Source organism: Pogoniulus pusillus, chromosome 42 (genome assembly GCF_015220805.1).
Source record: "Pogoniulus pusillus isolate bPogPus1 chromosome 42, bPogPus1.pri, whole genome shotgun sequence".
NCBI lineage: Eukaryota > Metazoa > Chordata > Aves > Piciformes > Lybiidae > Pogoniulus > Pogoniulus pusillus.
In genome coordinates, this window is record NC_087305.1 from 4247952 (window position 1) to 4268235 (window position 20284).

General features: G+C 60.0%; 1 protein-coding gene across 1 annotated transcript in view; it reads left to right on the forward strand.

Moving 5' to 3' along the window:
• The window catches only part of SNRNP200 (small nuclear ribonucleoprotein U5 subunit 200), a 48181-nt gene that overhangs the window by 1510 nt on the left and 26387 nt on the right, over positions 1–20284 (forward strand). The window contains 17 exon segments of the mRNA XM_064175427.1: positions 11–174; positions 1444–1615; positions 3315–3507; positions 4339–4394; positions 5931–6029; positions 7339–7491; positions 8591–8690; positions 9750–9886; positions 10424–10507; positions 11540–11713; positions 12380–12517; positions 14250–14405; positions 15645–15815; positions 16997–17190; positions 18513–18636; positions 19222–19371; positions 19803–19913. Of these exon segments, the coding sequence (XP_064031497.1) occupies positions 11–174; positions 1444–1615; positions 3315–3507; positions 4339–4394; positions 5931–6029; positions 7339–7491; positions 8591–8690; positions 9750–9886; positions 10424–10507; positions 11540–11713; positions 12380–12517; positions 14250–14405; positions 15645–15815; positions 16997–17190; positions 18513–18636; positions 19222–19371; positions 19803–19913 (2376 nt within the window).

Sequence of the window (20284 nt, forward strand, 5' to 3'; positions counted from 1 at the left end):
CTCCTCCCAGAACTCCAACCTCGTGCTCCAAGCTGACCGCTCCCTGATCGACCGCACCCGCCGGGATGAGCCCACGGGGGAGGTCCTCTCCCTGGTGGGCAAACTGGAGGGGACTCGCATGGGGGACAAGGCCCAGAGGACCAAACCTCAGATGCAGGAGGAGAGAAGAGCCAAGTGAGTGTGGGCCTGGGGCTGAGGGTGGGCAGAGCCTCATCCAGCTGGGTCCTGAGCACCCTGCACAGCCTCAGACACCTCCAGCCATGGGGCCTCAACCCCATCCCTGGGCAGCCCCTGCCAGGCTCTCACCACTCTCCTGCTCAGCAACTTCCTCCTCACCTCCAGCCTCACTCTCCCCATCTCCACCTTTGCTCCATCCCCCCCACTCCTGCACTCCCTCACAGCCTCAAAAGTCCCTCCCCAGCTTTTCTGGAGCCCCCTTCAGCTCCTGGCAGGCCACAAGAAGGTCCCCTGGGAGCCTCCTCTGCTGCAGCCTGCACAGCCCCAACTCTTTCAGGCTGTGCTCACAGCAGAGCTGCTGCAGCCTCTGAGCATCCTCCTGGCCCTGCTCTGGACACTCTCCAGCATCTCCACAGCCCTCTTGGCCCAGGGGCTCCAGAGCTGGATGCAGGACTCCAGGTGGGCTCTCAGCAGAGCAGAGCAGAGGGGCAGAATCCCCTCCCTGGCCCTGCTGGCCACACTGCTGCTGCTGCAGCCCAGGCTCTGCTTGGCTCTCTGGGCTGCAAGTGCACACTGCTGGCTCCTGCTGAGCTTCTCCTCCAGCAGCACCCCCAAGTGCCTCTCCTCAGGGCTGCTCTGCAGCCTGGCACTGCCCAGCCTGGATTGGTGCTTGGCATTGCCTCGACCCAGCTGCAGGACCTTGCCCTTGGTCTGGTTGAACCTCCTGAGCTTGGCTTGTGCCCACTCTGCAGCCTGCCCAGCTCCCTCTGCATGGATCCTGCCCTCCACACAGCTTGGTGTGGGCAGCAAACCTGCTGAGGCTGCACTCAGTGCCTCTGTCCCTGGCACCCACAGAGATGCTGAACCAAACTGGTGCCAGGACTGATCCCTGAGGGACTCTGCTTGGCACTGCCTGCATTTGGCCACGGAGCCTTTGGCAGTTGAGCTTTCAGGTTTCCCTCAGCCTCTCAGCTGCAGAGTTGGGGAGCACTGTCTGGAGAAGAGGCTGCTCCAGCTGGGGGTATCCTTGCTGACTGCAGTGGGGATTGGCCAAGATGACCTCTGGAGGTCCCTCCCAGCCTGATGCTGTCTGCAGCCTTTGTTTTTTGGATCGTTTTGAAGTCAAACAAAACCAAAACCTCTTCTGTTGTAGTTTTTCCACCCCCACCCCCCCTCCTTTTTTTTTTAACCCTTTCTTTTCCACCTCCAAAGAGCCTGCCCAAGCTGTTGGGCTTTGTCCCAGGCTGTTCCCCTCTCTCCCTGCAGGAGGAGGAAACGTGATGAGGACAGGCATGACATCAACAAGATGAAAGGTTACACCCTGCTGTCAGAGGGCATCGATGAGATGGTTGGCATCATCTACAAACCCAAGACCAAAGAGACCAGGGAGACCTATGAGGTGTTGCTGAGCTTCATCCAGGCAGCTCTTGGGGACCAGGTGAGGATGACTGCAGGGGGTTGGGGAGGAGATGATTCCTGCTCTGGCAAGAGGAAGTCAACATCCCTTGAGAGCTGCCTTGTGGATGCCCCAACACAACCTGAGCCTGCAGTGTGAGGGCAGCCAGCAAAAACAACCTGGTGGGGGCAGCACTGCCAGGGGAGGTTGGTGAGGGTTGGGTGGGCACAATCCCAAGCACAGCTCCAGGCTGGGTGGGGAATGGCTGAGAGCAACTCTGAGGAACAGGACCTGCAGGGTCTGGGCTGATGAAAAGCTCAACAGGAGCCTGCAGTGGGAGTGGTGGTGAGAGGCTGAAATCCCCTCTGGGTCCCTTCCCAGCCCCTCCACTTTCTCCTCCTCTGCTCACAAAAGCTCCTGGCTACCACTCTGTGCCCATTGCCCCTTGGCCTGGCACTGGGCACCACTCAGCAGGGCCTGGCCCCAGCCTCTTGCCCCCCACAGCTCCTTCAGCTCTTGCTCAGCACTGCTCAGATGCCCTCTGGGGCTGCTCTCCTGCAGGCTCTCAGCCCCAGCTCCCTCAGCTTCCCTTTCTCAGCCCTTCCCTGGGCCTGCTCCAGCTCCTCAATGTCCTTCTTGGAGCCAGGAGCCCAAACCTGACCCCAGCACTCAGTCTCTGCCCTCCCCAGTGCCCAGCCCAGAGGCACAATCCCTGCCCTGCTCCATGCTGCCCACACCACTGCTGCTCCAGGCCAGGCTGCTGCTGCCCTCCTTGCCCACCTGGCCACCCCCTGGGTCATCTCCAGCTGCTGCCAACCACCACCCCCAGCTCCCTCTCCACTGGGCACTTTGCAGCCACTCTGCCCCAGCCTGCAGCTCTGCTGCCTTTCTTCAGTGGCAGATGCCTGGGGAGGAGCAGAGCAGCTCAGCACACCCTGCACACAGCTGCTGAGCTTCCTCTCTCCTGCTGCAGGGACACAGTGCAGGGCCCATGGTGCTGCTCAGCTGCTGCTTGCACTCAGGCATCTTGGAAGGCTTCTCCAACCCAACCAATTCCCTGACTCCAAACTCAGAACCTGCTTGCAGGAAGCCACAGGCAGGGCTGTGGTAGCTCCTCCAGCAGCAGCTTTTGTCTGCCTGCATTCCAGGAGATAGAAATTGAGGTTCCTGTCCCCTGCTCTTTAATCCAGGGCAAGCCTGGAGCCATCCAACCTCTGTGTAAACCAAAGTGGCTTGAGCTGAGCAGCACCCAGATGCTGCCTGCCTTTTGGGGGGACCTTTTGTGTTGAGCTTCCTTCATTCAAGGCTCATTCACATCCTTCTTGAGAGTGGAGAGCCCAAACCTGACCTTGGCACTGCAGCTGTGACCCTCCCCACTGCTCAATCCAGAGGGATAATCCAGAGCTTTGAGCAGGGCTTGCTGGGACAGGCCAAGGAGAGGTTTGCTTTGCACTCATGGAGGCAAATCCAGACCAGAGAGGAGGAAGAAGTTTTTGATGCTGAGGATGCTGAGAGCCTGTCCCAGGTTACCCAAAGGGGTGGCAGCTGCCCCATGCCTGGCACCACTGCAGCTCAGGTTGTCTGGAGCTGTGAGCAACCTGCCCTGGTTGGGGCCTGTCCCTGCTGGCTGCAGGGTGGGAGTTGGCCTGGGTGAACTTAAAGCCACCTTCAGCCCAGAGCAGCCTGGGCAGAGCCCTGGTGGCTGTCAGGTAACCAATTCCTTCTCCTGGTGCCACCACAGCCCCGGGACATCCTGTGTGGGGCTGCTGATGAGGTGCTGGCTGTGCTGAAGAACGAGAAGCTGAGGGACAAGGAGAGGAGGAAGGAAATTGACCTGCTGCTGGGCCAGACTGATGACACTCGCTACCATGTGCTGGTCAACCTGGGCAAGAAGATCACAGACTACGGTGGAGACAAAGAGATCCAGAACATGGGTATGGCCAGGGCCCTCTGCTGGCCTGCCAGGGCCCTCTGCTGGCCTGCTAGGGGCCTCTGCTGGCCTGCTAGGGGCCTCTGCTGGCCTGCCAGGAACTCTGCTGGCCTGCCAGGGCCTCTGCTGTCCTGATAGAGGCCTCTGCTGGCCTGCCAGGAGCCTCTGCTGGCCTGATAGAGGCCTCTGCTGGCCTGCCAGGGCCTCTGCTGGCCTGCCAGGGCTGCTGCCTCTGCTGGCTCCATGGGCAGCCTCCTGCTGCCAGCCCAGCCTCGGCCTGGGGCAGTTGTTTGCTCCTAGAGAAGGCAGAGAAAGGTTTAGGGTGGGAGGAGGTTGAAGCTTCTAAACCAGGTTCTGCTCATCTGGGTGCAGAGAGGTGTGGGTGGGCACATGGAGCTGGGACCCTTCCCCATGGAGCTGGGACCCTTCCCTATGGAGCTGGGACCCCTTCCCTATAGATCCTGAGCCCCTTCCCCATGGAGCTGGGACCCTGCCCTGTAGAGCCTGGGGGCCCTTCCCTGTAGTGCTGGGAACCCCTTCCCCATAGAGCTGGGACCCTTCCCCATGGAGCTGCACCTTTCCCTGTAGAGCCTGGGACCCTTCCCTGAGCCCCTTCCCCCCCTGGAGCTGGGACCCTTCCCCCCCTGGAGCTGGGACCCTTCCCCCCTGGAGCTGGGACCCTTCCCCCCTGGAGCTGGGACCCTTCCCCCCTGGAGCTGGGACCCTTCCCCCCTGGAGCTGGGACCCTTCCCTGGGACCCCTTCCCCCCTGCAGCTGGGACCCCTGCAGCTGGTGCCCAGGTCTTGTGGTGACTCAGCTCTGCTCTGCCTTGCAGATGACAACATCGATGAGACCTATGGTGTGAATGTGCAGTTTGAGTCTGATGAGGAGGTAGGAGAGGCTGAAGGCTGCCCACAGACTCTCTGCCCTGTCTCCTTGGCCCCTCTGCCCCCCCTGAGGTGCCCCACAGGTGCCCCTTTTTGGTGCTGGTTCACTCAGTGGTGCTGAGCAGTGGCTGGAAAGAGGACCCAGGATTATTTTAGCTTCTGCTTGGTGGCTTGGAGAGGCTTTGGGGATTATCCTGCTAATGCCAGGCTGATCCCAGGGCAGGCTGATGGGAAGCAGATGGTGGCATTTGGATCTCCTGGGAACAGCTCTGACAGCTTGGCAGGAGAGGAGGAGAGCTTCAGCTCTGCTGCTTCCCCAGAAACACTGCTTGGGCTTGGGAGGGAAGAGGCAAAGAGGAGCCACAGGCAGAAGCTCTCTGCAGGGAGTAGGAATCATGGAATGGGTTGGGTTGGAAGTGGCCTCAAAAATCATCCAGTTCCAAGTGCCCTGCCACGGGCAGGGACACCTCACACCAGCCCAACTTGCTCCAGGCCTCATCCAGCCTGGCCTTGAACAGCTCCAGGCTTGGAGCCTCCACAGCTTCTCTGGGCAGCTTCTTCCAGAGCCTCCTGGGGAAGTTTCCTCCCAATTTCCAACCTCAGTCAAGCTTCTTCCAGTCTGAAACCATCACCTTTTATCCTGGCACTCCAAGCCTTTGTTCTGAGTCCTCCTCCAGCTCTTCTGGAGCCTCCTAAGTGGCCTTTCAGGATACTTAGGTCTCCCTGGAGACTTCTCTTCTCCAGCCTCAGCACCTCCAACTCTCCCAGCAGAGCCCTTCCAGCCCTGCCAGCACTACTGTGGCCTCCTCTGGTCCCTCTCCAGCAGGTCCCTGTCTGTGCTGTGGTCTCCAGAGCTGCCCCAGCACTGCAGGGGCTCAGTGCTCAGCAGAGGGGCACAATCCCCTCCCTGCCCCTGCTGCCTACACTGCTGGGCATCAGCCCAGGCCAGGCTGGGGCTGTGCTGGCAGCACTCAGTGCTAGCTCCTGGCCAGCTCTGCACCCTCAGCACCCCCAAGTCCTCTTCAGGGCTGCTCTCCACCCAGCCTGCATTTGTGCCTGGCACTGCCCTCACCCAGCTGCACTTGGCCTTGGTGCAGCTCCTGAGCTTAGCTTTGTGCCCAACTCTGCAGCCTGTGCAGCTCCCTCTGGCAGGCTCCTGTCCCTCAGGTGCCACCCACACCACTCCCATTCACTGCCCTCTGCCAAGCTGCTGAGGGGCACTCATCCTTCCTGTGTCCCTGATGATGATACTAAGCACACTGCTGCCAGTATGGACCCCTGAGGGACCCCCACTTGGCACCCATCCCCATCTGGGCACCGAGCTGCTGCCCAGCACCCTCCAGATGCAACCATCCAAGCGCTTCGCTCATCGCAGCTCTCCAGCCTTGACAGGAGGACGCTTTGGGGGGGGGGGCTGGAGGAAGGCAGCACCCCCAAGTCCTCCTCCCCAGGGCTGCTCTCCAGCCTTCCCTCCTTTCCACGAGGGAAAAGCTCTTTGCTGCTGGCCAGGGCCCCACTGAGAGGAGCTTTCTTTTCCCAGGAGGGGGATGAGGACATCTACGGCGAGGTGCGGGACGAGGCCTCCGACGATGACATGGAGGGGGACGAAGCTGTGGTGCGCTGCACCCTCTCAGCCAACGTGAGCCACTGGGGGCTGGGGGCAGCACACCCTGGGCTCTGCTGGAGAGGGATTTTGGGATCCAGTTGGGCTGTGAATGAAGTTTGTGGGTGGAGAATCACAGAATGGAGCAGGTTGGAAAAGGCCTCCAGGGTCATCGAGTTCCACCTAACTCCTGACCCTTCTGACTGACTAAGCCCTGGCACTGAGTGCCTCATAGAATGGTAGAACCAAGCAGGTTGGCAGAGAGCTCCAAGCTCAGCCAGCCCAACCTGGCACCCAGCCCTGCCCAACCAACCAGCCCATGGCACTGAGTGCCCCAGCCAGGCTTGGCTGCAACACCTCCAGCCATGGGCACTGCACCACCTCCCTGGGCAGCCCATTCCAGTGCCAATCACTCTCTCTGCCAGGAGCTTCCTCCTCACCTCCAGCCTCAACCTGCCCTGGCACAGCTTCAGCCTCTGGCCCCTTCTGCTGGCCCTGCCTGCCTGGCAGCAGAGCCCAACCCCACCTGGCTGCAGCCTCCCTGCAGGCAGCTGCAGGCAGCAATCAGCTCTGCCCTGAGCCTCCTCTGCTGCAGGCTGCACCCCCCCAGCTCCCTCAGCCTCTCCTCACAGGGCTGTGCTCCAGGCCCCTCCCCAGCCTTGCTGCCCTGCTCTGGGCACCTTCCAGCACCTCAGCATCTCTCTGCAATCAGAGGAGGAATGGGTTTGAAGTGGCAAAGGGGAGATTGAAACTGGATGTGAGGAAGAAGTTGTCTGCAGTGAGGGTAGTGGCACAGGTTGAAGGTGATGAGACTCTGGCACAGGTTGAGGGTGGTGAGACCCTGGCACAGGTTTCCCAGGGAGGTTGTGGAGCACAGAAGCACCCAATGTGATCTTTGATCACATTGGGTGCTTCTGTGCTCCACAACCTCCCTGGAGGGTGTTCAGCACCAGGCTGGATGAGACCTTGAGCAACCTGTTCTAGCAGGAGCTGTCCCTGCCTATGGCAGGGGGCTTGGAACTGGCTGAGCTTTGAGGTCTCTTCCAACCTAAACCATTCTCTTTTGCAAACTAAAAAGACTCAATCCTCTCAATGTCTCCTCTTAAGAGGAGACTCAATCCTCTCAATCTCTCCTCCTAAGAGAGAGCAAAGCTCCTCCTAAGCTCCAAAGAAACACCAAGGCTGGAAAAGAGAACTCCCAAATGAAACAACCACCTCTGGGCTGCTCGCATCTGCTGCTTCTCTGCTGCAGAGAGATCCCAGATGCTTGCCCTCCACCCTGTGGAAAACCAAACTCCTGCTCTCCCTTGGTGCCACAGTGACCTCTTTGGGGGCTTTCTTTCAGCTGGTGGCTTCAGGGGAGCTGATGAGTTCCAAGAAGAAGGATCTGCACCCTCGAGACATCGACGCCTTCTGGCTGCAGAGGCAGCTCAGCCGCTTCTACGACGATGCCATCGTGTCCCAGAAGAAGGCAGATGAGGTGCTGGAGATCTTGAAGGTCAGTGGCCAGCAGAAGAGGTTGGGGCAGGGCTTAATTATCCTGAGGAGAGCACAGTTGGGGTTTTTGTTGGAGATCTTGAAGTTCAGTGGCCTCCAGACTGGGTTAGGCCAAGTCTTGTTCTCCTGAGGAGAGCACTGATGGGTTTTGTTGGTGATCCTGGAGAGCTCTTGAAGGTAGTGGCCACCAGACCAGGTTAGGTCAGGTCTTAGTCTCTTGAGGAGAGCAGAGTTGGGGTTTTGTTGGTGGTCTTGAAGAGCTCTTGAAGGTAGTGGCCACTAGACCAGGTTGGGTCAGGCCTTAATGAACAGAAACCTCCTGAGGAGAGCACAGTTGGGGGTTTTGTTGGTGATCCTGAAGAGATCTGGAAGGTAGTGGCCACCAGACCAGGTTAGGTCAGGTCTTAGTTTCCTCAGGGGAGGACAGTTGGGTTTTGTTAGTGGTCTTGAAGAGCTCTTGAAGGTAGTGGACACTAGACCAGGTTAGATCAGGTCTTAGTCTCTTGAGGAGAGGGCAGTTGGGCTTTTGTGTGTGATCCTGAAGAGATCTGGAAGGTAGTGGCCTCCAGACTGGGTTAGGCCAAGTCTTATTCTCCTGAAGAGAGCTCAGTTGGGTTTTGTTGGGGGTCTTGAAGAGCTCTTGAAGGTAGTGGCCACCAGATCAGGTTAGGTCAGGCCTTAATGAGCAGGAGGTCTCCTGAGGGGAGCACAGTTGGGGTTTTGTTGGTGATCCTGAAGAGCTCTTGAAGGTAGTGGCCACCAGACCAGGTTGGGTCAGGTCTTAATGAACAGAAACCTCCTGAGGAGAGCAGAGTTGGGGTTTCATTGATTGGCCTTTGCTGGGAGACCAGCCCCAGGCTGGGTGGAGACCATCCCCAGGCTGGGTGCAGCTCCCTCTGGGTTTGGCTGTTGCTGAGTGTGGGGAAGAAGAGAAGTCAGAGAGGTTGGGAGCCTTCTACCCTGCTCTGTGGTGTTTTAGCTGCCCTTGAGTTCAGAGCTGCTTCTTGTGTGGGTTTCCTCTGTGGTGTTTTAGCTGCCCTGGAGTTCAGAGCTGCTTCTTGTGTGGGTTTCATCTTCTTCTCCCTCATTTCTCCTCCCAGACAGCCAGTGATGACCGTGAGTGTGAGAACCAACTGGTGCTGCTGCTGGGCTTCAACACCTTTGACTTCATCAAGGTCCTGCGCCAGCACCGCATGATGAGTGAGTGAGAGCCACCAGAGCCCACCCTGGGCTGCCCCCTGCACCTCTCAGCTGCTCCCAGCACAGCTCAAAGCTTCCCTGTGAGGAGAGGCTGAGGGAGCTGGGGGGGTGCAGCCTGCAGCAGAGGAGGCTCAGGGCAGAGCTCATTGCTGCCTGCAGCTGCCTGCAGGGAGGCTGTAGCCAGGTGGGGTTGGGCTCTGCTGCCAGGCAGGCAGGGCCAGAAGAAGGGGCCAGAGGCTGAAGCTGTGTCAGGGCAGGTCTAGGCTGGAGGTGAGGAGGAAGTTGTTGTCAGAGAGAGTGATTGGCACTGGAATGGGCTGCCCAGGGAGGTGGTGCAGTGCCCATGGCTGGAGGTGTTGCAGCCAAGGCTGGCTGGGGCACTGAGTGCCATGGTCTGGTTGGTTGGGCAGGGCTGGGTGCTAGGCTGGGCTGGCTGAGCTTGGAGCTCTCTGCCAACCTGCCTGGTTCTGATTCTCTGGTTCTCAGCTGCTGTGGGTGCTGCTTGTTCAGCCTCAGGCTGGAGAGGATCCAGAGGAGCCCACAGAGAAGAGCAGAGAGTTGCAGAACCTCCACTGTGGGGACAGGCTTGGGGTGGGGAGGGGTTGGGCTTGTTCAGGCTGGAGAAGAGAAGGCTCCAGGAAGAGCTTAGAGCAGACTTCCAGTGCCTGAAGGGGCTGCAGGAGAGCTGGGGAGGGTCTGGTCAGAAGGGCCTGTGGGGATAGGGTGAGGGCAATGGTTTGAAACTGCAGCAGGGCAGAGTTAGGTTGGAGAGCAGGAGGAAGCTCTGCACTGTGAGGATGGTGAGCTGCTGGCACAGGCTGCCCAGGGAGGTGATTGAGGAGCCCTGAAGACATTGAGGGTCAAACTTGCTGTGGTCCTGAGCAGCCTGCTCTGGTTGGAGGTGTCCCTGCTGCCTGGGGGGGTGGGGGTTGGACAAAGCTGCCTTTGGAGAATCCCTTCCAACCAGATGCAATCCTGTGACTCTTCCTCTTTGCTGCCTTGGTTTGGTTCAGCCTTTAACCTCCCTTCCCATCCCTTCCCATCCCTTCCTCTCCTCAGTCCTCTACTGCACCTTGCTGGCCAGTGCTCAGAGTGAGGCTGAGAAGGAGAGGATCATGGGGAAGATGGAAGCAGATCCTGAGCTCTCCAAGTTCCTGTACCAGCTGCATGAGACAGAGAAGGAAGATCTCATCCGGGTGAGGCTGCAGGGGTGGTCTGGGGGACAGGATCACCACTTGCAGCCTCCTTACTAGACCCTCCCTGGCTGTGTTAATGGGAGTGGGACAGGAGCACCACTTCCAGCTTCCTTATTAGACCCCCCCTGGCTGTGTTAGAGTGAGGGGGACAGGAGCACCACTTCCAGCTTCCTTATTAGACCCTCCCCTGGCTGTGTTAGTGTGAGGGGGGACAGGAACACCACTTCCAGCTTCCTTATTAGACCCCCCCTGGCTGTGTTAGTGTGATGGGGACAGGATCACCACTTCCAGCTTCCTTACTAGACTCCCCCTGGCTGTGTTAGTGTGATGGGGGGACAGGATCACCACTTCCAGCTTCCTTACTAGACTCCCCCTGGCTGTGTTAGTGTGAGGGGGGGACAGGAACACCACTTCCAGCTTCCATGTTAGACCCCCCCCTGGCTGTGTTAATGGGAGGGGGGGACAGGAACACCACACTCCAGCTTCCTTGGGACCACTCTGGCTGCTCTGAAGCTCAGCTCTCCTCTTCTCCCCCAGGAGGAGCGTTCCCGCCGGGAGCGTGTCCGCCAGTCCCGCATGGACACTGACCTGGAGACCATGGACCTGGACCAGGGAGGAGAGGTAAAGCTCTTGGAAGTTCTCTCTTCCTGTCCTCTCTTCTTTACCCTTCTGGTGGCCTCTCTAAGTGCCAAGAGAAAATTGGAGTGTTCTGCGCAGGAGGATACTGAGAATGAGAGCAACAAAGGTGGGGAAGGGTCTGGAGAGCAGGGCTGGGGAGGAGCAGCAGAGAGAGTTGGGGGGGGGGGGGGATGAGCCTGGAGAGCAGCCCCCAGAGGGCATCTGAGCAGTGCTGAGCAAGAGCTGAAGGAGCTGTGGGGGGCAAGAGGCTGGGGCCAGGCTCTGCTCAGTGGTGCCCAGTGCCAGGCCAAGGGGCAAAGGGCACAGAGTGGACCCCAGGAGGTTGCATGTGAAGAGGAAGAGGAGAAAGTTGTTTGTTGTGAGGGTGCTGAGGCCTGGAGCAGGCTGCCCAGAGAGGCTGTGGAGCCTCCTTGTGTGCAGAGCTGCCAACCCCCCCTGGGCACTGTGCTGCTGGGCAAGCTGCTGGGGGTGCCCTGCTGGGGCAGGGTGGGCTTGGCCTGGGCTGCTCTCCAGAGCTCCCTTCCCACCTCCAGCTGAGGGAGCTGAGGAGAAGGAGGCTGAGGGGAGACCTTCTCAGCTGCCTGAGAGGAGGCTGCAGCCAGGTGGGGGTTGGGCTCTGCTGCCAAGGAGCAAGACAAGAAGAAATGTCCTCAGGTTGCCCCAGGGCAGGTTCAGGTTGCCCATGAGGAACAATTTCTGCCCTTTGAGGCTTGTCCAGGCCTGTGCCAGGCTGCCCAGGGGCAGTGGTGGAGTCCTCATCCCTGGAGGGGTTTGAGAGCTGTGGTGCTGAGGGCCATGGTTGATGGTGCCCTGGGGCAGTGCTGGGCTCAGGGATGGATTTGATGACCTTTAAGTTCTCTTCCAACCCAACCCATTCTGTGCCACTCTGCTGCCAAGCCCCAGGGTATCCTAAGGAGGCACTTCCCGGCCGGACGCAGTTGCTTTTGCTTTGCTTCTAGAATGAAAGCAGCACCAGAAGGTTCTTCTAACCCTTTTTGCCATTGCTGCCTGCAGGCTCTGGCTCCCAGGCAGGTGCTGGACTTGGAGGATCTGGTGTTTGCCCAAGGTAGCCACTTCATGGCCAACAAGAGATGCCAGCTGCCCGACGGCTCCTTCCGCAGGCAGCGCAAGGGCTACGAGGAGGTCCATGTGCCCGCCCTGAAGCCAAAGCCCTTTGGCTCTGAGGAGGTAGGAGACCTTCTTTGCCCTCCTTGTTTAGCACTGGGAGTGTTGAAGGACCAATATCTGCCACCTGGACATCTTCATGGCCTTCATCATCATCCTCCCCACAGCGTCCTCCTGTTGAAGCTGGAGAGCTGCGATGAGCGAAGCGCTTGGATGGTTGCATCTGGAGGGTGCTGGGCAGCAGCTCGGTGCCCAGATGGGGATGGGTGCCAAGTGGGGGTCCCTCAGGGGTCCATACTGGCAGCAGTGTTCTTAGTATCATCATCAGTGGCACAGGAAGGATGAGTGCCCCTCAGCAGCTTGGCAGAGGGCAGCGAATGGGAGTGGTGTGGGTGGCACCTGAGGGACAGGATCCTGCCAGAGGCTGGAGAGTGCAGGTGGTGCCCAGGGTGGTGAGGGCAGCAAAGGTGGGGAAGGGCCTGGAGAAGAGGACTGGGGAGGAGCAGCTGAGGGAGCTGGGGAGAGCAGGGTGGTGAGGGCAGCACAGATGGGGAAGGGTCTGGGGAGGAGCAGCTGAAGGAGCTGGGGAGAAGGAGGCTGAGGGGAGACCTCCTGAGTCTCTACAGCTTAACCTGAGCAGATTGGATGAACTTTAAAGGTCCTTTCAACCTAAACCATTCAGGAACTGTCTGAAGCAAAGCTCTGGAGCTCCATCTCTCTGTTTTCCAGCAACTGGTCCCTGTGGAGAAGCTGCCCAAGTATGCCCAGGCTGGCTTCGAGGGCTTCAAAACCCTGAACCGCATCCAGAGCAAACTCTACCGCGCGGCACTGGAGTCGGATGAGAACCTCCTGCTCTGTGCCCCCACGGTGAGCACCCCCAGGCTGGTGGGCTGCAGGCACAGGGAATGCAGCCAGATCCTGCCCTTGGGTCACAGCAACCCCAGGAAGCCTCCAGGCTGAGGGCCCACATAGGTCTGCTCCAGAGGCACAGGCCTGAAGCTTCAAAGAGCACAAACAAGTCCATGAATGAAGCTCAACACAAAAGGTCCCCCCAAAAGGCAGGCAGCATCTGGGTGCTGCTCAGCTCAAGCCACTTTGGTTTACACAGAGGTTGGATGGCTTCAGGCCTGCCCTGGATTAAAGAGCAGGGGACAGGATCCTCAATTTCTGTCTCCTGGAATGCAGGGAGACAAAAGCTGCTGCTGGAGGAGCTACCACAGCCCTGCCTGTGGCTTCCTGCAAGCAGGTTCTGAGTTTGGAGTCAGGGAATTGGTTGGGTTGGAGAAGCCTTCCAAGATGCCTGAGTGCAAGCAGCAGCTGAGCAGCACCATGGGCCCTGCACTGTGTCCCTGCAGCAGGAGAGAGGAAGCTCAGCAGCTGTGTGCAGGGTGTGCTGAGCTGCTCTGCTCCTCCCCAGGCATCTGCCACTGAAGAAAGGCAGCAGAGCTGCAGCTGGGGCAGAGTGGCTGCAAAGTGCCCAGTGGAGAGGGAGCTGGGGGTGGTGGTTGGCAGCAGCTGGAGATGAGCCAGGGGGTGGCCAGGTGGGCAAGGAGGGCAGCAGCAGCCTGGCCTGGAGCAGCAGTGGTGTGGGCAGCATGGAGCAGGGCAGGGATTGTGCCCCTGGGCTGGGCACTGGGGAGGGCAGAGACTGAGTGCTGGGGTCAGGTTTGGGCTCCTCACTCCAAGGAGGACATTGAGGAGCTGGAGCAGGCCCAGGGAAGGGGAGGAAAGGTGGGGAAGGGTCTGGAGAAGAGAGCTGGGGAGGAGCAGCTGAGGGAGCTGGGGAGAAGGAGGCTGAGGGGAGAGCTTCTGGGTCTGTAGAGCTGCCTGAGAGGAGGCTGCAACCAGGTTGGGGTTGGGCTCTGCTGCCAAGGAGCAAGGGCCAGGAGGAGAGGAATTGACCTCAGGTTGCCCCAGGACAGGTTTAGGTTGGACAGGAGAAGAAACTTTTTTGCTGCAGGAGTGGTCAGAGCCTGTCTCAGGCTGCCCAGGGGGGCAGTGATGCAGTCCTCATCCCTGAAGCTATTGCGGAAACCTATGCCCGTGTCAGCTGGCACCACACTTTGCTTCCTGTGGCAGCTGGCACCACACTTTGCTTCCTGTGGCAGCTGGCACCACACTTTGCTGCCCGTGGCAGCTGGCACCACGCTTTGTTGCCAGTGACATCTGCCACCACACTTTGCTGCCCATGGCAGCTGACACCACACTTTGCCCATGGCAGCTGGCACCACACTTTTCTGCCTGTGGCAGCTGGCACCACACTTTGTTGCCAGTGACATCTGGCACCACACTTTGCTGCCCATGGCAGCTGGCACCACACTTTGCTGCCCATGGCAGCTAGCACTACACTTTGCTGCCCATGGCAGCTGGCACCACACTTTGCTGCCCATGGCAGCTGGCACCACACTTTGCTGCCCGTGGCAGCTGGCACCACGCTTTGCTGCCCGTGGCTGTGTCGGGCTGCCAGTCGGAGTTGATATTCTGAGAGAGCTTTTCCACCTGAAGCAGTTCCCTGGCTCCAGAAGCAGTTTGGGTGCTGGCTGTGCCCCCCTGGTGAAGCCCCAGGGCTGCTGTGGGATGGTTTCTGCTCTGCTTGCAGGGAGCTGGCAAGACCAACGTGGCCCTCATGTGCATGCTGCGGGAGATAGGGAAGCACATCAACATGGATGGCACCATCAACGTGGACGACTTCAAGATCATCTACATTGCCCCCATGAGGTCCTTGGTGCAGGAGATGGTTGGCAGCTTTGGCAAGGTAAAAGAGAGCTTTTGGCCCTCCTCAACCTGCAGCTCTGGGGTGGTGCCTTCCATCCTGGTTGGCTTCCAGAAGGATGAAGTTCTGCCAGAGGAGAGCATCCTCCTGCAGGGAGTAGTAGTTCAGGGCTTGGATGGGCTCAGCTGGGTCAAGAAGTGGTTGATTTGGAGTGCCCCATGGCAATGCCCAGGCCCATAAAGAGGGGGAGGGGGAATGGAGTGAGCTCCAGGTAGGGGCTGGGCACCAGAGGTGGGCATCAGGTTTGGTGTTGAGGAGAGTTCTCTGATGTCTTCCTCACTGATGTGGGGATGAAGGGGATTGAGGCTCCCTCAGCCAGTCTGCAGCTGACACCGAGCTGGGTGGCAGAGTTGAGCTGCTGGAGGGGTGGAGGCTCTGCAGAGGGTACTGCCCAGGCTGGAGGTATGTGCCAAGGCCAACGGGGTGAGGTTCAACAATGCCAAGGACTGGGTCCTGCCCTTGACTCACAGCCACTCCAGGAAGGCTCTAGGCTGGGGGCAGAGTGGCTGGAGGGTGCCCAGTGGAAATGAGACCTGGGGGTGCTGGTTGGCAGCAGCTGGAGATGAGCCAGGGGATGCCCAGGTGGGCAAGAAGGGCAGCAGCAGCCTGGCCTGGCTCAGCAGTGGTGTGGGCAGCAGGAACAGGGCAGGGATTGTGGTTTCAGCGCCATAGAGATGTTGTGCTGAGGGCTCTGCCCTGTGCCCACCACACTTAGCAGGCTCTGCCCTGTGCCCACCATGCTCAGCAGGCTCTGCCTTGTGCTGCACAGGCTCTGCCTTGTGCCCACCAAGCTCAGCAGCCTCTGCCCTATGCCCACACCACGCTCAGCAGCCTCTGCCCTGTGCTCAGCAGGCTCTGCCCTGTGCCCACCACACTCAGCAGGCTCTGCCCTGTGCCCACCAGGCTCTGCCCTGTGCTCAGCAGGCTCTGCCCTATGTCCACACCACGCTCAGCAGCCTCTGCCCTGTGCCCACCAGGCTCTGCCCTGTGCCCACCAGGCTCTGCCCTGTGCCCACCAGGCTCTGCCCTGTGCTCAGCAGCCTCTGCCCTGTGCCCACCACACTCAGCAGGCTCTGCTGTATACCCACACCACGCTCAGCAGGCTCTGCCCTGTGCCCAGCAGGCTCTGCCCTGTGCCCAGCACACTTTTGGGTGCCCAGTACCAGCACTTCCCTGCAGCTGAGCTTTCTGCCTCTTAACCACCTCTGGGCTTCCTTCCAGCGCTTGGCCACCTATGGCATCACCGTGGCCGAGCTGACAGGGGACCACCAGCTGTGCAAGGAGGAGATCAGTGCCACCCAGATCATCGTCTGCACCCCGGAGAAGTGGGACATCATCACCCGCAAGGGGGGGGAGCGAACCTACACCCAGCTGGTGCGGTTGGTGATCCTGGTGAGCAGCTCTGGGCCTGCCCTCTGGGCCCCTCCTGCTGCTGGCAGCTGCCTCTGGTCTTTGCTCTGCCCCTCAGAGCCCTGGGGCTGAGAGGCATGGAGAAGAGTGTGGGCAGCAGGGCAAGGGAGGGTCTGGTGCCCTCTGCTCTGCCCAGAGCTGCAGTGTTGGGTCCAGGTCTGTGCTGCCCAGGGGCAGAGGGACAGGGAAGGGCTGCAGAGAGTCCAGGGCAGGCTGGGCAGATGCTGAGGGGCCTGGAGCAGCTCTGGCAGCAGCAAAGGCTGAGCCCTGGGGCTGAGAGGGAGAGGCCTGCGGGGGATCAGTGCAGTGTCTTGCAGGGGGGCAGCTCAGTGCGTGGCAGTAGTGCAGTGCGTTGCAGTGGGGCATTGCAGCGTGTGGCAGGAGGGCAGTGCAGTGCCTTGCAGTGGGGCAGCTCATTGCATTGCAGTGAGTGGGGCAGCACAGTATGTGACAGTAGGGCAGCGCGTTGCAGTGGGGCAGCTGAGTGCATTGCAGTGGGGCAGCTGAGTGCGTTGCAGTGGGGCAGTGCAGTGTGTGGCAGTGCCTTGCAGTGGGGCAGCTCAGTGCGTGGCAGCGAGGCAGCTCAGTGCGTTGCATTGGGGTGGCTCAGTGTGTTGCAGTGCCTTGCAGTGGGGCAGTGCAGTGTGTGACAGTGCCTTACAGTGGGGCAGCTCAGTGCGTGGCAGCGAGGCAGCTCAGTGCGTTGCAACGTATGGCAGCGCATTGCATTGGGGCAGCTCAGTGTGTTGCAGTGCCTTGCGGTGGGGCAGCGCAGTGCCTTGCGGTGGGGCGGCGCAGTGCCTTGCAGTGGGGCAGTGCAGTGTGTGGCAATGTGTGGCAGTGCCTTGCAGTGGGGCAGCTCAGTGCGTGGCAGCGAGGCGGCTCAGTGCATTGCAACGTATGGCAGCACATTGCATTGGGGTAGCTCAGTGTGTTGCAGTGCCTTGCAGTGGAGCAGCTGAGTGCATTGCAGTGGGGCAGTGCAGTGTGTTGCAGTGTGTGGCAGTGCCTTGCAGTGGGGCAGCTCAGTGCATTGCAACGTATGGCAGCACATTGCATTGGGGTAGCTCAGCGTGTTGCAGTGCCTTGCGGTGGGGCAGTGCAGTGCGTTGCAGTGTGTGGCAGTGCCTTGCAGTGGGGCTGACTCTGCCTCCTGCCTGCAGGACGAGATCCACCTGCTGCACGACGACCGCGGCCCCGTGCTGGAGTCGCTGGTGGCCAGAGCCATCCGCAACATCGAGCTGACGCAGGAGGACGTGCGGCTGGTGGGGCTCAGTGCCACCCTGCCCAACTACGAGGACGTGGCCACCTTCCTGAGGGTGGACCCAGCCAAAGGCTTGTTCTACTTCGATAACAGGTAGGCCTGGCAAGCCCAGGGGGGGGGGCCTTGGCACTCGCAGGGTCTGTGCCCTGCAGCCGCTGAGAGCTGGCAGGGGTTTGGCCCAGCAGGTGGGACCCGAAGGGTGCCCAGACTGCAGCCTGCTCTCCAGAGGCTCCTCACAGAGGCCTTTTGGTTGGGGAAAGCTCTTCAGGGTCACCCACTCCAACCCTTCTCTGGCTCTGCCGAGGCTGGGGCTGAGCCATGGCCCTCAGCACCACAGCTGCAAGGCTTTGGAACACCTCCAGGAGTGAGGGTTCCACCCCCCCCCCCCCCCCCCCCCCCTCCGGGCACAGCCTGGGCCAGGCTTTGAGAGCCCTCAAGGGGTTCACTTCTTCCACTGAAGAGGTTTCTTCTCCTGTCCAACCTATACCTGCCCTGGGGCAACCTGGGGCCAATTCCTCTCGTCCTGGCCCTTGCTCCTTGGCAGCAGAGCCCAACCCCAACCTGGCTGCAGCCTCCTCTCAGGCAGCTCTACAGACCCAGAAGCTCTCCCCTCAGCCTCCTTCTCCCCAGCTCCCTCAGCTGCTCCTCCCCAGCTCTCTTCTCCAGACCCTTCCCCACCTTTCTTGCCCTTCCCTGGGCCTGCTCCAGCTCCTCAATGTCCTTCTTGGAGCCAGGAGCCCAAACCTGACCCCAGCACTCAAGCTGTGCCCTCCCCAGTGCCCAGCCCAGGGGCACAATCCCTGCCCTGCTCCATGCTGCCCACACCAGTGCTGCTCCAGGCCAGGCTGCTGCTGGCCTCCTTGCCCACCTGGCCACCCCCTGGCTCATCTCCAGCTGCTGCCAACCACCACCCCCAGCTCCCTCTCCACTGGGCACCTTGCAGCCACTCTGCCCCAGCCTGCAGCTCTGCTGCCTTTCTTCAGTGGCAGATGCCTGGGGAGGAGCAGAGCAGCTCAGCACACCCTGCACACAGCTGCTGAGCTTCCTCTCTCCTGCTGCAGGGACACAGTGCAGGGCCCATGGTGCTGCTCAGCTGCTGCTTGCACTCAGCCATCTTGGAAGGCTTCTCCAACCCAACCAATTCCCTGACTCCAAACTCAGAACCTGCTTGCAGGAAGCCACAGGCAGGGCTGTGGTAGCTCCTCCAGCAGCAGCTTTTGTCTCCCTGCATTCCAGGAGACAGAAATTGAGGTTCCTGTCCCCTGCTCTTTAATCCAGGGCAGGCCTGAAGCCATCCAACCTCTGTGTAAACCAAAGTGGCTTGAGCTGAGCAGCACCCAGATGCTGCCTGCCTTTTGGGGGGACCTTTTGTGTTGAGCTTCCTTCATCCATGGACTTGTTGCTGCTCTTTGAAGCTTCAGGCCTGTGCCTCTGGAGCAGACCTATGTGGGCATCACTGAGAAGAAGGCAATCAAACGTTTCCAGATCATGAATGAGATTGTCTATGAGAAGATCATGGAGCATGCTGGCAAGAACCAGGTTTGATAGCTTAGCTGCTGCTGCCTGCTGCTGGGGAGGCTCTGGGAGGTGGTGGATGTGAGGAGAAGGTGCTGGGGAGGCTGTTGGAGGTGGTGGTTGTGAGGAGGTGGTGCTGGGGAGGCTGTTGGAGGTGGTGGTTGTGAGGAGGTGGTGCTGGGGAGGCTGTTGGAGGTGGTGGTTGTGAGGAGGAGGTGCTGAGGAGGCTCTGGGAGGTGGTGGTTGTGAGGAGGTGGTGCTGGGGAGGCTCCTGGAGGTGGTGGTTGTGAGGAGGTGGTGCTGAGGAGGGTCTTGCAGGTGGTGCTGGGCAAGCTGCTGAGGGTGTTGCTGGGCAGGCTGCTGGGGGTGCAGTGCAGAGGAGTTGGCCTGGGCAGTGGATGGCTGCAGAGAGGAGCAGGAGCTGGACTTTGTCTCCATGCCACCTGTGGCCATGCTGGGGCTGAGGAGGTGTTGGTGATGCTGCCCTCTGGCACCAGGAGCTCTGGAGGTGCCTCCCAGGGTATCTGGGCTCACTGCAGGCCTCTCTCCAGCCTGGGCAGCAGGAACAGGGTGGTGAAGTGGTTGCTCTCTCTCTGCTTGCCCCCCTAGGTGCTGGTGTTTGTTCACTCCAGGAAGGAGACTGGCAAGACTGCCAGGGCCATCAGGGACATGTGTCTGGAGAAGGACACCTTGGGCCTCTTCCTCAGGGAGGGCTCAGCCTCCACAGAGGTCCTGAGGACAGAAGCAGAACAGTGCAAGGTAAGTGCCCAGCCAAGGGCTCCCCTGGCACAGATGTTGCCACTCTGATGAGACTGTTAAGGTTGGCAAAGCTCTCTGAGATCACCAACCCAGCACCACCAGGACCCCAAGTGCCCTCTGCAGAGGGGTTTTTAGACTCACAGAATCCTTTGGGCTGGAAAAGCTCTCTTAAGATGAAGTCCCAACATCAACCCAAGCTCCACCACGACCAACCAAACCATGGCCCCAAGTGCCATGGCCACAGGTTTCTGGATCACCTCCGAGGTTGGCACCTCCACCACCTTCCCTGGGCAGCTCTTCCACTCCTGCAATTCTTCTTAACCCCCCCCCCAAAAATTGGCAGCCTGTAGGATCTGCAGGAGCTTCTGTAGCTTCTTCTCTGCTTGGTGGAGGAGAGGAAGAGCTCAGGGGTGGTTGTGTTGCTGCTGCAGAACCTGGAGCTGAAGGATCTCCTGCCCTATGGCTTCGCCATCCACCACGCGGGCATGACTCGAGTGGACAGGACCCTGGTGGAGGATCTGTTTGCTGACAAACACATCCAGGTGAGCATCACCTCCCCCCTGCCACCTTGCTTCTGCTGGGAACCACAGGATTGGGGTTTAGGTTGGAAGGGACCTCAAGGATCAGCCAGTTCTAAGCCCCTGCCGTAGGCAGGGACAGCTCCCACTAGGACAGGAAAGCTGAGGAGGAGCTTCTCTTGAGTCACCACCAGGAGGACTCGAGTGGAGCCAAGCCCCATCCAGCTCTGCTGAAGCTCCTCCTGCTGAAGGAGGTTTTGAGTGGTGTGTAAGGAGTGGAAACTGAAAGCTCCTGGGCAGGAGGGGAGGGAGGCTCCTGGAGGTGGTGCTGGAGAGGCTCTTGGATGTGGTGGTGAGGGGAGGCTGTTGGAGGTGCTGGTTGTGAGGAGGTGGTG